General features: G+C 38.5%; 1 protein-coding gene across 1 annotated transcript in view; it reads left to right on the top strand.

Moving 5' to 3' along the window:
* The window catches only part of cacna1g (calcium channel, voltage-dependent, T type, alpha 1G subunit), a 198,710-nt gene that overhangs the window by 89,120 nt on the left and 85,317 nt on the right, over positions 1-24,273 (top strand). Inside the window, exons 4-5 of the mRNA XM_057359457.1 lie at positions 7,383-7,516; positions 18,478-18,575. Coding sequence (XP_057215440.1) covers positions 7,383-7,516; positions 18,478-18,575 — 232 coding nt within the window. The remainder of the gene's footprint in view (positions 1-7,382; positions 7,517-18,477; positions 18,576-24,273) is intronic.

The raw sequence follows: 24,273 nt of genomic DNA, 5'->3' as shown, positions 1-24,273 counted from the left end.
CAACCAAACCTTATAGATGATCCAGAATGCAGCGGCAAGAGTGCTTTTCAACGAACTGAAGAGAGCACACGTCACTCCTCTCTTCATTAAGTTACATTGGCTCCCTATAGTCGCTTCATCAAATTCAAAGCTCTGCTCTTGGCCTACAAGACCACCACTGGTTCGGCACCCCCATATCTGCACTTGCTAATACAGACTTATATAGCCAGATCGCTATGCTCTGCAAACGAACAACGTCTTGTGGTGCCTTCCCAAAAAGGGAAAATATCTCTTGATCTGTTCCACATTTGTGGAATGATCTGCCCGCTGCTACAAGATCAGCGGATACAAGATTTTTTTACCTCACTTGTAAGTCGCTTTGGATAAAAGCCTCTGCTAAATGACTAAATGTAACAATAAAACAAAATTATTGTTTTTATATTATAACCAAACACAGACCGGAAGTTCGGGCCAGGCACGTGCGTCCGATGAAATATTATGGTATAGTATAGTACAGTACAGTGGTTCTCAACAGGGGGCCCCAGCTGACATCCAAGGGGGCCTCAAGATGAATAATAATTTTAAATGAGACAAAATGAGCATTAAAATACATTAAAAAAAACTAAAAATCAAGACATTTCTTATTATTTGGTCATTTTTATAATGAATAAACCTTTTTACAGTTAATGTCAAGCTCGTAGTATTTTTGGGTAGACATTATGAGTTTGTGTGAGTGGACTTTTAATATTGTTGAATATAATAAGGGCATTGGAGTCAAAAAGGTTGAGAACCCCGGGTATAGTACAGTACAGTTAAACATAACACTTTCGAAGACATAAACAACGCTGATTCAACTCTAGTCCAGCAGAACTTCCTGTTTCAGTTTTTAACACTTCACAAATGTTTGACAGAACATTTAACTGAATCAAATGTTAAACTAATATCTTTAAGATTGCATTTAACTGAATCAAATGTTAAACGAATATCTTCAAGATTGCATTACTTATGTACGATTTAAAATTAAATAAAAAATGAACCTGGAAGTGCTACTGGACCAGTGTTCACAACGTACAAAGTAGTCGCTATAGTGATTTTTTGGAATTATATTTAGGAATAGACATCGTATTTATAGTGTTAAACTCAAAATGAATTTTAGAAAACTTTTCCTGCTGTGAATTTTCTGGAACTCATCATTTTTTTACTCTTCACCTTCCCTGGGTGAGATTGCTTTCTTTCCACTGATAATGCCAAGTTTTCATTGCAATTTAATGGAAATAGATCATTTTCTTCTGGAAACGTGTGCAATTAATAACTGACACAAATGAAACCCTATCTCCAGCCCCTCCCAACACTAATATCAGGAATAAACAGCTTGGGCTGTGATTTGCCAAAAATAAGATTGTAAACCTGGTCATCGGGAAATGTACAAAGACGTACAAACCATTTCCCGTCACACTTTCAGGGGGACACCTGGGCCGGTAGCTGACTTGACACAGGTTGGTCTTCAGCATGAGCTCTAAAAGAATGCATTTGGTGGAATAATGGGATTCAGGATAATACAATAAAGCCGGGGAGCATGTTTGGAATCTCTCTCTTTTTCTCTTCGCCCCTTCAATGCTGCCCACACAGCACATTATCATTTCTTTATTGCTTCTTCTTTCAAGCACTGTTATTCATATGAACATATACCAGTCAAAACACTGAAGTGCTTTCATAGAGTATCAAGAAGATAAAATGATCATATACAGTACATTTCTGTATCTATTCCAAATAGTAATTTCTATAATTATAATATTTCTAATTTATAATAGCTAGTCTTAAACACTTAGCCTTAAATTCATTGCTTGAGCCAATGTTATGTCAAAAGATAAACAAATAGATTGCGATTCTGTTTGGTGCTGGTGGAAATGACACACTTCACCTTATGTACTAAATTGCAGAATTAGTATGCATATGTTTGCGTTATATACTGTCTATATATTTAGACATTAGGCATTAGGTTTAGCAGGAGGGTCAATGAATTGGCTGTGTGCTTCGGCACAGGCAAAGATTCAGAACATATGGAGCCATGCATGAAGTTCTGTCATCTGTTCTGTCAACTCACTGTCACCATCATATAGACGCTTACTGCAACTCGCCATTTGTCCACTAATATGTTAAATTAGCTTTCTTTCTCTCTCTCTCTTACTGTATGCATGTGTTTTTCAGATTGATGAGTGTTTGCATGATTGAAGTGGAAGTCTGTTGTACAGTATGGTCTGTTTTTTAGCTGTTTCTCTGTAAATTGAGTATATGTTGTTCTTCATTGTCACTTTCGCAGAGGAATCCCTTCTACCCTGGTGTAATTCATGTAATGACAGTTTGTTTGCCGGTAGCATGATGGAATGTATTATGCAAATTAACAGCCTATAGGATGCAGTTTAGTTTCATCAGATGTTTTTAAAGCTGTTCCTATTATAGCTGTTTCTATTCCACAGAAATCATAGTAGTTAAAGGGTGTGCTCTCTGCGTTCACCTGTATGACTGCATTTGTGTTATGAAGCACATGTGACTTTTGAAGAATGTTGAAGTCATACCATGGTAGTGAATGGGGACTGGAGTAAAGATACACCTTCTTTGGACAGCAGAAATCCTAGAAATTAAAGGGTATGCTCACCCCAAAATGTGTAATTCTGGCATTGTTTTCACCCCCATTTTAAACCTGTTTGACTGCATTCTTCGTTCCATTTGAAAAATATTGTTGTTGAAAAAGTTACTTCTCACACAATGGCAGTGAATGGGGACTGGAGTCTTTTGGACTCCATTTGTGTTCACGGAATACACAAAATAATTTGGATTTGTAACAACATGAGGGTGAGTAAATGATGCTAGAATGCTCGTTTTTGGGTGCGCTGCCCCTTTAAGAGGTAAGGTAAAGCAGCATAGATGTCAATGTAGGGCAAACATTAGACTGTGAATATCATCGCAGTCCTTAAGAAACCTTGTATCTCCAAATTTGCCTCTTTTTAGGAAATTGCAAAAACACTGTACTTTTTAAAATGATTTCATAATGATTACATACATTTGCAAAACCAAGTGACAAACCTAAAGGGTGACTAATAATAATAATAATGACGTATAGCAAAAAATATCACGAAATATGGGTATACAAGGTATCAGAAGGACAGCAGCGATATGCATGATTTAGTTGGGTCTGGTACCGTGATGGTTGCTGTTGCCTGCTGCAGTGTACACGTCTATTAATGTTCCTTCCAGACTCAATGATGTCATCCGCATAGCAACCACTCTCCACACATTCGCATTAGATGAATTAGTAAGAACATAGAAGATATTTTTGTTGACCCTCGGTAAACGTGCATCGCAGCTTCCTCGTCAGAGTGGGCGCGGACGGATGGTCTGTGCGGAGAAGATCTGGGTGGATTTAAAGAATTATTTTTCTGTGGAAAGGGCATTGGTTGGACGAGAATAACCTACTCAGAGCGCAGACAATAAACCACTCAGCTATTTGTACAACAAAGAGGACACCATGAGAAGATTTATTCAGTGCCAAAAGATCACTGCACGCACGCGAACGCCCTCGCTTCCACACACTCGGATGAGACCGACTCTTTCTGCAAGCTATTTTTGAATGCTTCCCCAGAAAAATGAAAAAGAAGGATGACATGTATTAAATAGAAATGGGTGGTTAGGGAAGAAGGAGGGGGGAAGAATATGAAAAGAGGTTCTATGAAACAAAGAAGATGAGAGAGGAGGAAATGGTATAAAGGAGGAAGATATTCATATAGTCTGTAGGGTGTGTGTGTGTGTGTGTGTGCGTGTGTGTGCGTGCGTGTGTGCGCGTGTGTGTGTGTGAGCTGTGGAGAATGTTTAAGCCTTGAGCTCTGCTGGCTGGCTGTGTGAAGAGTCTGTTCTGTCGAGGGCTTCCCCTGGTCTGCATCGTTTATCTTTGGAGGGAGCCGTTGAACCGTAGACGGAGGCCCCTTGAGATGTATACACACACATTCATATACACAGCTGTGCGAGCCAAGAGCTGTGCATGGACTGCTGAGGAATCATTTATTAAAAATATAAAAGAATAATCCGACAGTCAGTTTTTTTTATACCTGTATGGTATTTTATGAGATGCATCCATCTCGCTTGAAGTATCGGGGTCAGCATGAGTCAATAAAGGAAGGCTCAACAATAAGGGTCACTTGATGTCTCAGGACCAGATTCTGAAAGTTTCGGGCTAACTGACGTACGTAAGCAAAGCTGCATAGTAACATTTGTCGCTTCGCAAACTTAAACATATGGTTTTCTCTGATGTATTTAAAGTTGTTGTTGTGAATTCTGCTGATTTAAATATGTCTCCAAGGTAACAATATTACTGCAGGCTAACACAGATGAGATTTTGTCGACATTGTGATAATGGCTTGAGATGGATGATGGGGTGAAAATGATGGAGAAGTGTAGGGGTTATGATGGAGTGAACAATATAAGCTACATTAGTTTTTACTGTGAAGGGACAATTCGGTTCCTAGGGGAACAAAACATTTAACTGTACCCTTAAAGGTACACAGTAGGTCCTTTGGGGTACACAAAGGGTACCCAAAAGGTTCGTAATTTAATGTTTTTACCTGTAGAAGTACAAAAAGGAACCCTTAAGGGGCACCACAGTGATGGATATTTTACCTTAAAAAGGATAGGTTGTTCTTGTTTTTTCTGAGAGTCATTTGAACATAAAATGTCTACAAAACGGATAGTTCACAGAAAAATGAAAATTCTGTCATCATTTACTGGCCTTCAAGTTGTTTCAAACCTGTATTGATTTTATGTTATGCTTAACAAAAAGAAAGGTTTTTGAAGAATGTGGGAAACCAAACAGTTCTTGGTTACTAATAATAATAATAATAAACTTTATTTTATATAGCGCCTTTAAAAGCAGCATCTCAAAGCGCTTTACATACATATACAAATATGGAGTAAGAAAGATACACACAAAAGTACAAGCAATAAAAACAAATCAAACAAAACAAGGTCAAAATAATAAAACACAGATTAATCACATAAATCACCTCAAAGCTAACCTAAAAAAGTAAGTTTTAAGGGGCGATTTAAAAACACTAAGGGATTCAGCATGTTTAATCTTAGAAGGTAGGGAATTCCACAATTTAGGAGCCAGTGAAGAGAAAGCCTGATCGCCCATAGTTTTAAGCAGAGTTGTTTGAACAGATAAAAGACCAGCTTCAGAGGAGCGTAGAACACGTGTAGGTGTGTAGGGGGTTAAAAGCTCAGACAAATATTGTGGAGCCAAATTATTCAAGGCCTTATAAGTAAGCATGAGAATTTTAAAATCATTGACTACTATTGACTACCATAGTAGGAAAAGAAACTACTATTGTAGTCAATGGTGCCCCAGTGCTGTTTGATTTGCCACATTCTTCAACGTGTTTAACAGAACAAAGAAATGTTAACAGGTTTTGAAACAATTTGAGATTGAGTAAATGATAACAGAATTTTTCATTTTTGGGTGAACTATCCCTTTAAAATATCCAAACTTTCTTAAAAACATGCATCATTTCACCTGAGATGTTTAAGTTTGGGACAGGATCTTTTGCAAAGCAAGATTTACCCACATGAAAACGTACTGCAGTATTTATTATTGTAAACTGTAGTAACATTCCTAGATATGATGGTTTCTGAACCCAAAGTGTACTACAGTATTTAGTACATTTTATATACTTACAGTATATATGATAGTATTCTATAGTAATTGTGCTATAGTATAATTCATATGACATACTACAGTATACTACAGTTTGCTACAGTATAGTTTACTACAATATTTTTTCAAGTGGCTTAGTATGAATATTTACTTTGTAAATGGTTTGATGATTGTTTTGCGATAATAAGATATGATATTGGTATTTTTGTATAAGAGTCTTGTGGGATCTGTCTTCCCCCACCCCATCATAACAGTATTTTATTAACCTTCAGTTGGTGAGACCTCTAATGCACTGTTAAGCCAAATGTGCACTTTACAGTATAACATCAGCAGGTGTAAAATCAGAGATCAGGTAATATATTAGAGGTTGAGTGATGTTCAGATCGACAGTAAATGCTTTCCACTGTGACTCGATTAACATTCCCTGCATTCAGTGCATTGTCAGAGTGCAGGTACAGTACTTTGGCTGAAGGGGAATCCCTCACATGGCTTTTTACTAATGTCCTCACTGGCTGAAAACGCCCAGGTAATTTCTCAATGACGGCTGACCTTGAAGCAACATCTGTCTCCATACGGTTGATTTCTCAAGGAGCCATCTAATAGTCTTTCTTCAAGAACAGACAAGGTGTCTTTGCATTTGGGTCATGTGCATATGTAGTAAAGCTATTCCATAAAGTACTGAATGTTGTTGGAATGGAATTTAAAAAGTTTCATGTTTAGCAATTTGGTTTTATGCTTGTGGCTCTAATTAACAACAAACCATTTTTGAGTAACAATAAATGGAAATATCTCATTTCATACACTAATTGGTTTGCTATATATCATAAGGGGACTTGTTTAAAATTAATTTATCCAAGTTTTTATTCCAGACTGAAAGTGCTGAATGTGCCATACTGCCTCAAAAAGAAAAAAGAACCAAACTGCATAACTAAATTACGAAAATTATCTAGTGTAGTCATTGTTGCTACTGTGCAGTACTGTTCATCTTAATGTAATGTAAAGAGTGTTTTGTAAGTGATTTTTCCAAAGTTTGTCACAATTGCCCATCAGGCTTTATGCTTCATGGCCATTAACGCTAGCTAAAGTCACTGCAAAATAATTTGTCTCCGTAAAGAGGAAGTAAGTGGAGAATGGTGGTTCAGAATGATTATGCAGGTGTCATTGACTCCTATTCTCTCTTAATACTTTGTGGAATTCATTCATCATAAGCTCCATAGTGCGGAACATCATCTCTGTGTTTCTGTATATTTGATGCCTATACCATTATTTTTTTTTAAACGCAAAGCACATTTTGGGTAACATAAGCAGAGGATTTGTGGGTAAAGACTTGAGTTGGCTGTTTGTGCCCACTCGGAAAGACTCACAGAGATCATTCTGTTGGGATGAGTCAGGGCTTACAGCACATGGACACACACACACACACGCACACACACACACACACACACACACACACACACACACACACACACACACACACACACACACACACACACACACACACACACACACACACACACACACACACACACACACACACACACACACACACACACACACACGCACACACACACACGCACCATGCTGTGACATCAAAGTTGAAGTTTTCCTCAACTTCTAAACTAAGAACATTTTTACAGACTCTGCAATGTTGAATTTCAAGTTTTTGCTAATACTTTTGACATTTCTGTCCTCTTTCCAGGACTTTGATGACTTCATCTTTGCTTTCTTTGCTGTGGAGATGGTCATCAAGATGGTAGCGCTGGGCATCTTTGGGAAAAAGTGTTACCTTGGAGATACCTGGAATCGGCTGGACTTCTTCATTGTTTTGGCTGGGTGAGTCATTCTAAACTGACTTGACTGAAACTTTCCAGAGTTAAAGTTTATGTTTCTTTTAAATGTTTGTCTTTCAGCATTTTTGGCCTCTTCTCTTTTCAGCGCTTTTAAACTTTGTGAACTAGGTTTGCAAATATGCACCTTGGAGAATAAAGTAAAAAATCGAATAAAAATACGAATTTTCGCAAAACGTGTGCACACGTTTATAGCAATCATGGCAGCAGTAAATCATCAAATGATGAAGAACATCAAAGAAAATTGTTGTACTACTAACTTATTGGCCGTTTTTGCAGCGTTACGCAAACGTTGCGCGAACGTTGCTTCACATTGTTTCTTTAGTTAATCTTTCTAAACCAACATAAGTGTGCAAATAATGCTATCGGGGGCACAATCCATTCACTTTCTGAGTAATCACTTACCAGAAAACTCTTTCTCTCTCTCTCTCTCTCTCTCTCTCTCTCGCTCTCTCTCACATACTGTAAATAGAGTTAATGGTTCATTTGAAGTGATGTGTGCATCCCCGGCAGCACAAGGACATTATCCCATTTGTATTCACTGAAGCTTGTCAATCCGGACTCAGTGACACAGGCTTTATTGCCAGACATAACTACCTCTGACCCAACCTCATGTGTCTTGTTGATAATCACATAGGATTAGTTGTTGAGATGGAAATTATGGAACATATGGACTCTTCTAGAAGGCACTAGCCAAAGTGCATACACAAGATAATCATATAGAGTGAGTGACAGACTACAGGTTTAAACCATTAAACCACTTTCCCACTGGGTGGTTTGATAATTCTCCAAACGACAAGCTTGCCATAAAAAATCTGTCAGCAGTGATAAATTGTAGCACCTTTTGAAGATTTTTTTGGCTGTGGCCAAATGGCAGCCAAAGTAACAAAATAGTACCATTTATTAGAAACCAGAGCTAAGATGTACAGTTTCCACAGATCGTTTCTTTCAGTCTAATGTTTAATGTTCATTTTGTTTCTCTGGTTTGAGAACGTCCTGCATTCGTGCACAATATATATATCACAAGCCCAAAATGTACTTTATCCCTCTCGCTAAGTGAATAAATAGCTTTGGGTGTTTGAACTGCATGCTTCCACAACTCTTCTCACCCAGACATTGCTTTGCTCAATCTTCTGTCCTCATCTATCTGAGCTGAGTCTGCTCTCCTTCAAGAGCCAGAGAGCTTGAAGACGTCTAAAGATTTTGGCCGCTGTGCTGGGGTATGTCTTTGTGTGTCTCAGCTGTAGAGACATCGAGGCTGGCCTGCTCTCTTTTCAATCTTAAAAGCAAACCCTTAGGGAACGCAGACCCTCAATCCACCCCACCAAGACAAGGTATCGGTTTCAGACACCCGCAGCGGTTTGGCAACTTCTGCCAACTCGCTTTTAAATTGGTCCACCCTTTTTCTTATTCAGTGATACTTGACACGGACTTACACTCGGCTAAAAGCACATAACTTATCAAAGCCAAGAGGCTTCTGCAGGGAGTATCTCTTACAGATTGTTTAAAGTTTAAAAACAATGTTTGAAGACTTATGAATGTTCTCCCCGTTGTATGATGAGAAAAAGTTTAGCCTTTTTTAACAAGGCATCGAGTATAAATGCATTTTTAAAATTTCATCTAGCATTCGCTGCCATAACCTTGATGGAGGTGAGTTTTATGAGTTTTTCCATAATGCTCTACCAAATGTTGCATACTTTGACAAGGAACCAATGTGTTATTATTGCAGGCTTTACTCTCCATGAAGTTTAGTTTTACTAAAGGCCTGCACAAAAAGACTTTCTGTTAGAAAGTCTTTAAAACATTCCAGACTAAAGACTAAAATTGGATCTTTTATTTTTAATATTCTTTTAGAAATTATTTATCATCAACCCTTGTAATAAAATGATCAATTGTTATTTACAATGTTAACAATCAAGCAGGGGCGGCTCGTCCACTAGGGCGACTGGGGTGACGCACCACCAAAGTGCGAAAACGAGAGATTTTTCAGTCACAATCAACCACAGTTACACGCTTGCTCTCACCATTCTGAACTGTATGTGTTCTCCCTGTAGAAGTACAGCCCAGGGAGCATTAACTCGCATTCCGTTAAGTACCGCCCCTTTTTAGGACGATTTCACTATCGCCGTGATTCGCCCCGAGTCTTCCCATTGACTTCCATACAAAGAGCTTTTTTTTTTTAACTTCAGGCCCTGCAATGCATTCTCCTTGGCTTCCGAAGGGCTAGCCCTAACGTGCTTGCGTCATCATACGCAACCTTAACTTGTGCAGCGATTGGACGATTCTCGACCCCAAGTACTGCGAGAGATTATGAAGACAGACCCGCTAGATTTCAGGTATTTTGTGAATATAAAACAAAATTTTCTTTCAAGGCGATTTACATACAGTATTCACAGCAGCAGCAAAGTAATGGAGGAATCTCTGCACTTTCTGTATACTGGATGCGTCACGCGAACGACGCGACGCGGTAATGGATGAAACCATTATAATCATACTAATACAATGATGATGTCCACATTGAATGCTGCTGTTGTGTAAGTACGTTTTTTTATTTTCCCTGTTTTCTATGTTAGAGTGCACTCATGAAAAATACTGCGGTGTAACTGAGTGTTAACTAAATTAAACTGTAATATATTTGGTATACTTGTAATGTCTATTAAAATGCATTAAAGAACTTCCAGCCCAAAACTCATTTTAACAATCATTTATTACAAGTCCGTAGATAATGGTGAAACCACAGACATAAATAGGCTTATTTGGTAGTGGGGATAAGCAAGGTCTCACTTTCAAACACATGAGCAAATGTACAATGTCAATTAATACTTCAAAACATTGACATAGGCCAGCTCCTGGCAACACCGTTCAGCGTGCACGCCACCATTCACCTGTCCTGAGCTAATACAGCTTCACCCATAAATAGGACATTTGCTTGAATATACCGTATTCCCGCTAATAAATGTGACTACCATAAATACTCAAGTGGTTGCGACCATGACATATTGTAATGCATTATAGTAATTACAGTACTCTTCTGTCTACTCTTCTCTTGCTATGGTATAGCACTGTTCTCAGTTCTTAGAAAGACCCTCAAACCTCTCTTCTGGCAAACACCTCTCATTTTAGGTGAACCTAGTAACCGGACATGAAAGCCAGGACTGACTAATATAAAAGTCCCCTATCCAATAACTACACGTCTAAAGATTTCCTTTACTTTTAAAATAAGAAAAAATAGTGTATCCCAAAATGGCCTTTGGCAATCAGATGAACATTCTGGTAAGAAAACATTGATCATTTAATTTGCCTCTGGGCTGTTTGAACTGGCTTATATTTTGTTTCGAGTAGACCGCGGTCAGTTTCTTCAGGTCAAGGCAATAGCACTGAGGCTAGAATAAGCTGTCAACTTAATTGCCGTCACTCATGTCAAGACAGCTGACAATTATAGTCTCTTCTGCGTGACTTCCACCAGAACCTGCTCTGTCATTCCTCTTTACTGTCGCACCACTCAAAACCTTCTAAAATAGGCTTCCCACCTCTTGTTGAGTAGTACATTTTAGTGTAGTGTTTTAGTGTTCATTTCAATTTCAACAAACAACAGTGACTCAACAAAGAATCATTCAAAGGTCCAGTGTATGAAATCTAGTGGTGAGGTTGCGAATTGCAACCAATGGCTCACTCCACCCCTCCCCCTTCCTTTTAAAGCAGCGGATGACACAGACAAAGACGTGGCCACGTTCTTTGCTGAAGGAGATAACGTACATTTACGAAATGGGCTCTGTAGAGCAGTTTGTCTGTTTAGGGCTACTGTAGAAACAACATGGTGAATTTCATGTAAGGGGACCCATGGTGTATATATAGAACCTCTGAAGACATAGTTATGTACTGTATATTATATTGCATTTCTGTCAATAGATCCTCAAAAAAAACTACACACTGCACCTTTAAGAGTGCTCTGTTAAACCACAATAAAGCTTTCTGAAACAGGTCTTTATCCAACAAATACCACACCTGAAGTGAATCCGTGCTTAGCTATAGGAGGCTTCAGGAATGTCATTTGGCCTGGACGCTGTTGCTGACACTGGATGGCGTCCAGCACTTTCATCTTAGAAGTTCTTCATCTCAAATATGAAGATGACTGGGAGTGATAACACAGTTTATTCACAGGTACTAGCAGATGGCTGAAAGCTTTTAGATATATATCAGGCTAAGAGACCTTTACTAGGCGAAAGAGAGAGTGAGAAAATTGAGATTTTTTAAAAAGCAAGGTTTTACTGTACTTCTGTGGCTCTGTTGTCAACACATTTATAAATTATGTTAACTCCATCTAACAAAAGAAAAAAATATTCGAGCTGACATATGGAGCTGAAAGTTATTAACCAATCTATAGTTTGAATTAATTTATTATTAGTAAATATCAAGTAAATTCTATTTTTTTCAATATTTAAAATATTTTTCACCACATACAGTATCTGATTGTGTTAAATTTGTCATCATTTATTCATCATATTGTCATTCAAAACCTGTATATGACTCTTTCTTCTGTGGAACACTAAAGATATTTTGAGAAATGTCTCAGTGGTTTTGTGTCCATACAATGGGGTCCAATGTTTGTTTACCAATGTTCTTCAAAACATCATCTTTTGTGTTCTGAAGAAAGTCATGAGGAATGATTTGAGGGTGAGTAAATGATTACACCCAAACATGAAGAACATGAATACATCTGAACGTATTACTGAGACTAATCTAAAATTTCATTTTGTCAGTTACGTAGCCAGTTTTGGTCCAGTACACAAGGTTTTGTGTTCCTTGAAAAGTTCAAGCTTCAAGCGACCGCCTGACGCACCCACGGTGCATAGTAAATTTTGTTTGGACAAAAGCGTAAATAATATGCTAACATCATACATACAAATCCCACTCTTGTCATTGTTCGAGTTTGAACCAAAACACTGTCTTCATTTACTGCTGTCATGAACTGAATGAGACAGACCAAAATGCCCACTTTATTTCTCAACTTTATTGATGTCTCTTCGACTGTTTCCAGGCCTGCTGCTGACACAAATTATGTGCAAACCAAAACCAATTCAACAGGTCGACACAAGGGCAAAGCATTATGAAAAAAGGTTTGGAAGCATTTTCTCAAGGCCAGTTTAACGTCCAGCTCATTCATTTATGTTCGACCCGCCCGTGGAACGTTCTTTGGCTCAGAGAAGGAGAACAGAGCAAATCTGGTTTACTCTTCATGCACTCAAGTTATAAGTCTACATTAGCTTCTATTATGATTATTATTCTTTAAGGGAGCCTGTGTAGCTCTAGAGTTGGTCAGTGTTGACATACTGTACTCCGTTCCAAAACCTGCCTGGAGACAGCTTTCCAAAAAGTGGACAACTTAATTGTGCTGCCATTTGAGAGACCTTGTTTTGGGCAAATTTTGAATTCTGGGATAGTACTACATGTATTCTTGGCAGAGAAGGCAATCCCAGAATGAATTGCGATAAACCCAGCAGAAAAAATATAATGCAAGATGGTGCACAATTGGGCTGCATGATATTGAAGAAAAAGATATGCAACAACTTTCTAAACAATGTGAATGCTACTTTAATTTTAATAAAAAAAATCAATATGAAACTTTTACAACAACTATTTTAACTAAATTAAAATATATTTTAAAAACAAAAACGACATAAATCTTTCACATTCTTCCTGAAACTCCACATGGAAGCGCATACATTCATTCACATACCTGTCTATTGGCATCTGTGTCGACCTAAAACGTACAAAAATACATTTTTGAAGATCTCTTTAATTTTGATATATTATGCAGTCCTATAGAAATGTATTATAAACAAATGTAAACTTATATTTATAATTGTATACAGATGCATCTCAATAAATTAGAATGTCGTGGAAAAGTTCAAATTGTGAAACTCGTGTATTAAATAAATTCAATGCACACAGACTGAAGTAGTTTGGTTCTTTTAATTGTGATGATTTTGGCTCACTTTTAACAAAAACCCACCAATTCACTATCTCAACAAATTAGAATACTTCATAAGACCAATAAAAAACATTTTTAGTGAATTGTTGGCCTTCTGGAAAGTATGTTAATTTACTGTACATGTACTCAATACTTGGTAGGGGCTCCTTTTGCTTTAATTACTGCCTCAATTCGGCGTGGCATGGGGGTGAGGTGATCCGTCTGCAGCACTGCTGAGGTGGTATGGAAGCCCAGGTTTCTTTGACAGTGGCCTTCAGCTCATCTGCATTTTTTGGTCTCTTGTTTCTCATTTTCCTCTTGACAATACCCCGTAGATTCTCTATGGGGTTCAGGTCTGGTGAGTTTGCTGGCCAGTCAAGCACACCAACACCATGGTCATTAACCAACTTTTGGTGCTTTTGGCAGTGTGGGCAGGTGCCAAATCCTGCTGGAAAATGAAATCAGCATCTTTAAAAAGCTGGTCAGCAGAAGGAAGCATGAGGTGCTCTAAAATTTCTTGGTAAACGAGTGCAGTGACTTTGGTTTTCAAAAAACACAGTGGAGTGGACCAACACCAGCAGATGACATTGCACCCCAAATCATCACAGACTGTGGAAACTTAACACTGGACTTCAAGCAACTTGGGCTATGAGCTTATCCACCCTTCCTCCAGACTCTAGGACCTTGGTTTCCAAATGAAATACAAAACTTGCTCTCATCTGAAAAGAGGACTTTGGACCACTGGGAAACAGTCCATGTCTTCTTCTCCTTAGCCCAGGTAAGACGCCTCTGACGTTGTCTGTGGTTCAGGAGTGGCTTAACTAGAGGAATGCGACAACTGTAGCCAAATTCCTTGACACGTCTGTGTGTGGTGGCTCTTGATGCCTTGACCCCAGCCATTCCTTGTGAAGTTCACCCAAATTCTTGAATCGATTTTGCTTGACAAGCCTCTCAAGGCTGCGGTTCTCTTGGTTGGTTGGGCATCTTTTTCTTCCACACTTTTTCCTTCCACTCAACTTTCTGTTAACATGCTTGGATACAGCACTCTGTGAACAGCCAGCTTCTTTGGCAATGAATGTTTGTGGCTACCCTCCTTGTGAAGGGTGTCAATGATTGTCTTCTGGACAACTGTCAGATGAGCAGTCTTCCTCATGATTGTGTAGCCTAGTGAACCAAACTGAGAGACCATTTTGAAGGCTCAGGAAACCTTTGCAGGTGTTTTGAGTTGATTAGCTGATTGGCATGTCACCATATTCTAATTTGTTGAGATAGTGAATTGGTGGGTTTTTGTTAAATATGAGCCAAAATCATCACAAATAAAAGAACCAAAGACTTAAACTACTTCAGTCTGTGTGCATTGCATTTATTTAATACACGGGTTTCACAATTTGAGTTGAATTACTGAAATAAATGAACTTTTCCATGACATTATAATTGATTGAGATGCACCTGTACATGTGTGTGTTTAAAATGTTAAATAAATATTCCTTTTGTTAAATACACTACTGTATATACTGTATTATACACAATATTCAATGCCGAAAGGATCAGTGAATATATAAATAATCAAAACCAGATATGTCTGTGATTTATATCTACAAGGTGTATTTGTATCTTTATACTTTCCTTGATTTAGCTGAGACTGTTGTGAAAAGCAGCTCTTCTGTATTTGAGACTAGGGGCAGATTAGACTGTTCAGACTGTAATAAATCAGTCAGTCCCGTCACATAAAACTGAAGAGCACCCCTGAAGACAGTTGTGTCTGAGAGCTTGTTGAGAGAGAAATAAAGCACAGGACAGAACTATAAAAATGAGGAGGATTGTAAGTTAACCTTCTGTCACTCCCTGTTTGTGAGCTGATCAACATTTTGTCTTGTAGAATGAGAATAATACTGCTTACCTGCCTAGCAATGGCAAGAACTGTGGCAAATAATGATTTATAGCTGTGACATGAGCTAATGGCTATTAGCAATTCAAAACAAAGGGACAAACTCTACAATACAGCATGTTTGGATGTATTGTGCATTTTAGATGGTCATTTTTGTAACAAAAGCTATAAAATCAGCCAAATGTTGTTTTAATTTAAATCTTATAATGTCAGATTTGTGTTTAGGTTAACGAATGTCATTAGCTTAGTATTAAAGGTGCTATGTGTAATTTTTCGAAGGATCTATTGACAGAAATGCAATATAATATACATGACTATCCCCTTGTATGGAATTCGCCATGTTGTTTCTACAGTAGCTCTAAACGGACAAACTACTCTACAGAGCGCGTTTCGTAAGTATATTATCTTCTTCAGCAAAGAAGCGAAAACATAACGACTTCTTAGCCTTGTGTCAGCCACCGTAGTGCTTCGAAGGGGAGGGGGTGGAGTGAGCCGTTGGTTGCAATTTGCAACTTCACCACTAGATGCCACTAAATTTCATACACTGGACCTTTAAAACAATGGGTTTAAAAGGTGTCCTCACTAAGTTGTACAACAAACCTGAATGTGAGATATAGAGGTTATCCGTCTTAATAGTTAATAGAGAAATGAACATCTTCTGAAACTCATTAATCTGCCAGGTGGTGGACTGAACCGCAGCCAGGACTTCTGCTTTGAAGACCTTGAGCGAAAATAAGATGGAGGGTGGTTGGGTTAGCCCCCCATCCAAGCCTTTTTATAAAATCTAACCAACCTTGTATTGATCATAAAATACTGTGCAACAACTTACATTTTATGAAACCGTGTATGTCCCAAAAAAGGCTGACATTTCCAATCTTCCAGGAATTTAAATGCGCTTCAGCCTTTCGGGCTTTAGTGGAACTTTTCAAACAAGACCCAGCGCACGCTATTTCTCCTGGGTGCACGAAGAGATTGAATTGAGATGATTTTTTATAGATGTGGAAGGCACCACTTGTTTTGAATCTGAGACCCTCGGTTTGTTCATACTTTCCCTATTATAGTGACCTCCCTGGCATTGTGTATGCAATGTGTGGCCATTGATGACTGTGTGACCGTTGTTGTCAAGAAACAGAGTGCTTCTAGGAAGGTGTGTCATCCTTCACCGCAGCGGTGCCAAGCGTAAACAGATAACACAAGAGAGGACTTAGGTGGCTGCTGGACACACGCCCGGGCCAGACGCTTCACTATCTGCTTGTTAGAGCATGTGTTTGTGCTGGTATTAGTGATTCATACATGGATATGGCGCACGTAAGAGGCTGTTGATGAAATCACATTTACACATGTCCAGCTTGTTTCGTTACGCCTCTCTCATGTTTGTCGGTGATAATTTAGCAGAGCGTCCTCACGTCTGACCTCCTGTCTCTCTCTTTTTTATAGACACTTTGTCCTAGTCACTGTCTGTGTCTCTGTGTCTCATTCTCTGTATTTTCATCTTTTTGGTGACTTTCTTGGTCTGCTTAGATGGTTTTAAAGGGTTTTTAAGCACTTTTTTTTAGAATGTTAGACTGAGAAAACCGCTGGGCCAGCTTGAACTAGCCTATTGCGATTCATCTGGTCTCTTTTAAGGGTATTTCTTTTAAAGCTGGGCAATCTTCTAAACAGCAGCTCTGGTTGCATTACTACTTTATCATCTGCTTGGCAGATCTGGGAAACCAGCTTAAACCAGCAAAGCACCTCAGGCTGGTTTCAGGACCTTTAAAGGGATAGTTCCTGCCAGAAATAAAAATTCTATCATCATTTACTCACTCTCTAGTCATTTTAAACCTGTATGACTTTCTTTCTTTTGCAGAATACAAAATATATTTTGAAGAATGTTGGGAACCGAACAATGGCGGCACCCATTCACTTCTATTGTAACACAAAACCAATGCAAGTCAACGGGTACCGCTCGTGTTTGGTTACCAACATTCTTTAAAATACCTTCTTTTGTGTTATGCGGAAGAAAGTCATACAGGTTTGAAATAACAAGAGGGCGAGTAAATGATAACATAATTTTTTTATAAACTATCCCTTTAAGTATCTCACACCTTAGGTGTTTCCCTGTGCTGTTGATATTTTCTTGTTTTGTTCATTCCCATCTCTACATTTTTAGCATCAGTCACCGCTGTTATTATTTTTGTAGTCCAGTCACCAGCTGGTTTCCATCAAATCCAATCAGCCTTCAAAGCTGTTCTGCACATTTCAGGAGCAACAAAGTCAGAACACATTTCCTCATCGCCCCGCTCGGCTAATGGGGCTCGCACTGTTTGCACGTCACCGACTTCATTTGATCCATATTTGAGTCAATGGATAAACACCCTAGATCATGCAACTTTTGGTCACGTGACTGCAGGAGCTTATTTACATTTATGCACTTAGACAGATCAAAGGATTCCCTGGGAATCGAACCCACGACCAGTTGCTTATCGATTTGAGCCACGTATCTAATCCTAACTCTAACGTGTGAACTTTGCGCTTGTCTAAAATAATGCATTGGGTATTTGGTTGTTGCATGGCCAGAAACAGTTATTGGGCTGTAATTACACGGTTGCAAGCACACAGGCACATAGAGACACACACTTTGTTTATTTTCTACCAAAACATGCAATTCTTTCATGTGCCCCTCTCCAGAGTTCACATGTGCAGAGCAGCTGTGGATATGTTTGTTTGCGAAAGCTCCACATTAACCTTCCTTCCACCCCTCTTTGACCAGATTGAAAACGATTCAATGTAATTGTTTGATGAATCCTGATAACTTCCCATTGATCTATGGCATTGGCAGTTCGGTAGAAAACACAGCGCTAATGTGCCCACGGTGTCAGATTTATTTAAAAATATTGCTGCCCTTTTACTTCACGCTGCCATAGAGGGCTGAGGGATATCCAATATATTCATCATCTTAACAGATCAGTTTACGCTTTCAGGTGACATTCAAAATTTCAATAAATTTCAATACATGGATGAATTAACAGATGAACCTCAAACTGTGGATAATATGCCTTTGTTAATGTATGTATAAAGTCAATATGATTTTTTTGTGTGTTTACAGAATGCTGGAATATTCGCTCAACCTCCAGAACGTTAGTTTCTCCGCCGTCCGCACGGTCAGAGTACTGCGTCCTCTTCGGGCCATCAACCGGGTGCCCAGTGAGTACAAAACCACCGATGCACCTGCACACTTCACCTGATTACATTTTCAATGAAGCTTCATTTGTATCACGTTCTTTTCCAGAAAATGGCAACTTGATTCGATTTATTAATTCCCTGCATTCAATCAGCGGGTTTATTAAATTCAGAACATTCAAAGAATTGCATTATTTAAGCACTGAGGTCAATTAATGTGATTTAATCAGCGTTCGCAAGAGGAATGTAGCCTGGGTTCAGTCATACGCCACTGGGGTTCGTGCCATTTTAGGGACCAGAGATTTATAGATCATTTTTCTCCTCGATGGTTTTTATTGCTTCTCTTTTTCTCCACAAACACCACGCGGGTGAGAGAAAGAATAATAGAGGCTGCATTGCACACAAACTCTCTCTAAGGAAGAGTGATGATGTTTCATTGGCCACGTCTTTGTATACCGGATGTTTTAATTGCGCTCCGTGCCAGGGAGATGCCCGCTGTTCCCCGGCAGCTCTTATTTCACGAGCAACCGTGTCTAGACAATTTTGCTTGATGTCCCATTTTGTGGAGGTATAATAAAATGTATATCGGACAATTGTAGCATTTACCTGGAATGTTTTTTTTTTGGTTGGGATCCCGTTTATTCTCACCCTTCGCAGTGGGCCTTTGGGGCAGTTTTAGTATTTCTAACAGTGTTCGATCAAGAACACTTCGCCAAGTGGTTGATGTCCTCAGGGCAACATATTTTTTTGACCTAAGGACAACATTTTTATAAATAGAACCTAAACCCACACCACACCCCAACCCTAACCATAACTTACCCCTAAAATCAGAGGGAAATGATAAGTGAAAATCAATGGCCTAGAAACACCTAATCCTGGTTGGAAGATAAAACTTCAAATAAACTGTAAACTTATTTCTGAAATCTGATTGGTTGATTTAAATGTTGTCCCAGGGTCAACATGATGTTGCCCTAAGGACATCAACCACTTGGCAAAAACAGGAGAGCCGTTCGATCAACAAGCGGACAAACTGCACTCGTTCCCTCTTACTTCAGTTTTTCTTGAAATGGTAACAGACAGCCTAATTCATTATTCAAGAGTCTCCCAGACTAATTACTGGCCTAGGCATTCATTTGGAAAATAATTTTATCTGTGGCTCGCCCGCTGTGGACTATCGGTGGGAGAATGGGTGACACAGATTATTGTCGATCCTATTTGTCTGTTTTTCCGCACTTTTTAGCACGAAACAAAACAAAAGAACAAATTGTAACAGCAGACCAACTTCATCAATCATCGGGCTGTCAAACCGAAAACTAAAACAGCCCATCATGAGCAGTTAGAAGTACTTTTGACAGGAAAGTATTAACGGAACAGTTCACCCAATAAGGAAAATTCTGTCTTCATTTACTCACCCTCAAGTTGTTCCAAATCTGTATAAATGTCTTGTTATAAACACAGAGAAAGATATTTGAAAGAATGCTTGTAACCAAACAGTTCTTGGCTACCATTGACTACCAAAGTAGGATTTTTTTTAAATACATTTCTGTGTTCTGCTGAACACAAAAGAAGATATTTTGAAGAATGTATAGGAAATTAAACAGTTCTGGGGCACTTTTGACTACCGTTGTAATTTTTCCCTACTATCTTTCTAACTTTTTTATTGGTCTTCTGTGCTTTCTCACTTCGGTGTTTATCATTAAGGGCCAAATATTTACCAAGAGTGTGTGAGGACCTCAAAAGGAACTTTTGGTGCAAGTTTCACCTTTTATCTACGTCCTCTATACCTCTCCGCCCTCTTTGTTCTCCTTAATCAACATCACATACTGTTGTTCTCCCCACCCACGGCTTGATTGATGAGGAGACGTGGAAACAATGTCAGAAGATGACAAACACGTTCCCGTGCAAATCAAAAGACTGCCTCGTATTTGCTGTTCGGCTGGGAGTTTGACCTCCTAAAAGGTCTGTAATATGCAGGCAGACCCCTGCATGTGCCCTTTTCACTGCCCCAGTAGGTGGATTAGTCTGGCAGAGGGTCTGGAGCACTTTTGCACTTCATCTTCTGGCTTAGAAATCACCATGATTCCACACTTGAGGGCAGTTGAAGGTTAATTGGAAACGCGTCTGGCTGCCCATTTCTGTATTCTATTATTATTTAGGGTGAGAAAAAGCTTCGAGTGTCCGGCAGGAGTGACGGTACGGTCGTCGTTTTCAGAAGACCGGGAGTAATTGGAGAGCAGATTGGGGAGAGGAAAATGAGCGGTATTGAAGAATAAGGAGAGGGAGGGAGATATTGATAGCTGCCGCAATACTTGAAGTGTCTAGTTAAGAATTATTGAGATGTACACCTAACTGGCGTAGTCTCTGTCGTGTGGTTTTAAATAGAGTTATAACTCTGTGCAGGGGTTGACTTGTCATTTATTTTATGGGACTAAAATAAAATAGGACTTTTAAGAATCTCTTTCAAGGGGTGTGTCATTGCCCTTCAAACATTTTTCTCCTGTTAACTCATTAAAATGTTTTAAAAAGTTCAACGAAATTAAGAAAGTCGCCGTGCTTCAGATACATTGTGTGTCTAAATTCGCTGTTTTTCAGACAATGGAAAAACACTGTATTTTGTAAATGGTTAAATACTGTGTTCTCAATGTTGACAAGCACTTTTTAGATGTTTTTTGTTAGATTTTTAAAAATAATGTTTAGATTTTCGCAAAACCCTGTGACAAAAATAAATATGACGAATAATAATGATTTATGACAAAAAAACTAAATATGGAGATGTGGGGTTTTGGAAGGACAGTGATGGTATAAAAGATTTGTGATGCACTGAATTATATCAAATAATACATGAGACATTATTACATAAATTATACAATAGGAAAATTAATATTCGATCTACAGTTTTAAAATAATTGACTACATTTTCTAAAAAGATACATTTTATGTTTAAGATCAAATTTACAAAAGAAAGACTGAATTAGGAAATTATTATGGGTACAGAAATGAAGTCAGTAAACTAAAGAAACCGAGACACACACATATTAAAACTATATTGTATAAAGAATGATCAATAACCTGTGCTACACATGATGGATGCAAGCCTGGCAGTTTTCATATGTGAATCAATACGTGATTGTTTTTATTAGTTTTGTTGTTGATCTGTTTAGCATTGGGACATTGATTTCACCCACACTCTTTTAATGAGCTTTGCTTGATGCAAAAAAGACAATCGGAGGATTGAGTTTGTCCTTTTGCAAACCTTATTGAATTAGTATTAAGAAGATTGAGCTTCTCATCTCTATACTAAAGTCTTTTGCCAAGTATCGACACCTTTGTGTTAGAACTGATACAGCCGTAGAAAGTGAGGTATCCCTCTGTGTATAAGTGCTTTTCGTGTCTCCTTAAGCAATTTAATTAAACCTACAGAGAATCTGCTCTTTTATTATCAGTGGAAGCGTATGGGAAATAAATAGAAGTCGTGGTTATGATCCCTATTTCCCCAGTGCTTTGTTATTGAGCTTGTTTGGTGCATGTGGAGGACTCCAAAGGGCAGACTGTCCCAGGGGGTTTCTTCATAAGGCAGGGACCGGAGCACATTGTATGGCTCTGGAGACCCTCTTTTCATAAGAATAGAACGGCTGTGACTGGGTATTTAAAGTCTCTCCTTGGGGAATACTCTCTATCCTAACTAATCTTTTCAGATGTAGTTTATAAACTAATTTAGCCACCTGCCGAGAGCGAAGCCTTTGCATTAGTGAAATACTACAGACTCACACAGAGGGTCAGATAAGGAAGTGGGTAAACAACAAGTTATTTCCAGCAAAATGTGCCGGATTTCATTTGTCTGTAAACAGTGGTGTCCGGGTAAACATGAGGACAAAGAGGATTGACAACTGTTTTTGTGATGGCTACACATCTGGGGTAGCCGTGCCAATGGATTTGTGGTGAAGTGTATTTTTAAGGGGGAAGTGTGTGTTCTTATTTTATGTTGCTGTAAGTGATAACTGCAAAAAAGCAGTGTGTCGCTTGCAAGTCGGTCTTCATAAGAGATGTGATTTGAATTGCATTGAAAACAACCATTTTGCTTGAAAAATATGTTTGCTACTGTATTCTGTTTAGTGCACAGACATTCCACACTCTTCACACTCTGGTTTTTGTTATTTACTTTTGTTGTTCATGTTGACCAACAATATATGTTAGTATAGCTGCAGGTAGACAGAATCAATTTTTTTTACAAAATGAGAAAATATGAGCGCTTGTTGCTATGAACGATGTCTAAGTTTATCTGCAGAAAAAAAGTGTCCAATAACAGGTTTTACTGAGATAAAGCCAATAGTATTTGACTGGTCATGTGGATCATGGACAACAACATTGCTTCCTTAAGAGAGAGTTCACCCAAAAAATATCAAATTCTTTCATAATAACCTCATGTCGTTCAAAACCTGTATGACTTTTTTCTTCTGTGGAACACAAAAGAAGGTCATTTTTATTAGTTGTTTTAGTAGTTTTGTGTCTATAGAGCTTGTTAAGCGATGTCACGCCGTGTTGAATGTTGCGCCATCTTGGGGCAATGGCTGCTAGAGTGTTCAATGCAGTGTTTTGTTTTTCTTGTTTGATTAGGAAATATAACTGGTATGTCAGTCTTGCTGTGTTAAAAACTGCAATAGCGTTATGCAGAGTCGTTCAGGAAAAGCCCATGGTTCTTTCACTTTCGATTTCTCCATATATCATACAAAACAAGTAACGGTACAAATCAAAACAATAATAGCAGCGGAGTATGATCCTCCCAAGATGGCGGCTCAACTGTAACATGCAAAATAGGGCGTGACATCAGCTTCACATTCTCTATACCAGGTGGTCCGCTATCCTTAGCCAGGGGCTCCGCAAAATAATTATGAAATTGTGCTTTTTTATTAAACACTTAAAGCACCTAAAATAAAATTGCCTCACCTATAAGCGGTTCCTGGCCCCAAAAGGTTTGAGAACCCCAGGCCTATACAATGGAAGTCAAAGGGGGCCCATGCTGTTTAGTTACCAATGTTCTACAGAATATCTTATTTTATCATCCATAAAGGAAAGAAAGTCATACAAGTTTTAAAAACATGAGGGCGATGAATGAATGATAAAGAAATCTAGATATTTGCTGAGCTATCGCTTTAATAGAGGAAATTGCCAGCAATATATTTAGGCAAATTATACAGACATCAACGTTTAAATCACTTTTCAAGAGATAGATTCAGAGTACTTCTGTTTTTAGGTCATATAAATATTTATAATTTCGGAAAATCTAATTTATGGAGAAATTTACGAAATTAATGAACAAAGTTGCACAAATTAGACTAAATTTAGCTCTGCCTTCTGCTCAGACAGTTCATTATCAGTTTGCTTTAAAGAGAAAACTCTCTAGCGTCACGTTATTTTTTTTCATTTTGCTTCTTAAGGGACCGAGATTCAGGAAGGCGATATTTCTCCAGGAAATATACCTTCCTGTGTGGAATTACTTCTCAGTTTGTAAGGGACACTGATCTGAGCCATTGTTACTGATTCAGTGCTTGTTAAGCACTGACTTGGCAAGCTTAGCTGAATTGCTGTGCCGAGTTGAACTGTGCAGTCATTTGGAGTTACTAATGACAGAAGTTAGGAAGTGATTTTCTGTGCAGAAATCTCAGTGTAGTGGATAATCCACGAGATCATAATTGGACAAAACACTCAGAATTACAGAGCTCCC

Source organism: Triplophysa rosa, linkage group LG18, assembly GCF_024868665.1.
Source record: "Triplophysa rosa linkage group LG18, Trosa_1v2, whole genome shotgun sequence".
NCBI classification, from domain to species: Eukaryota; Metazoa; Chordata; class Actinopteri; order Cypriniformes; family Nemacheilidae; genus Triplophysa; species Triplophysa rosa.
The sequence above is the reverse complement of the archived record's forward strand: the minus strand, read 5'-3'. Positions and strand labels throughout refer to the sequence as shown.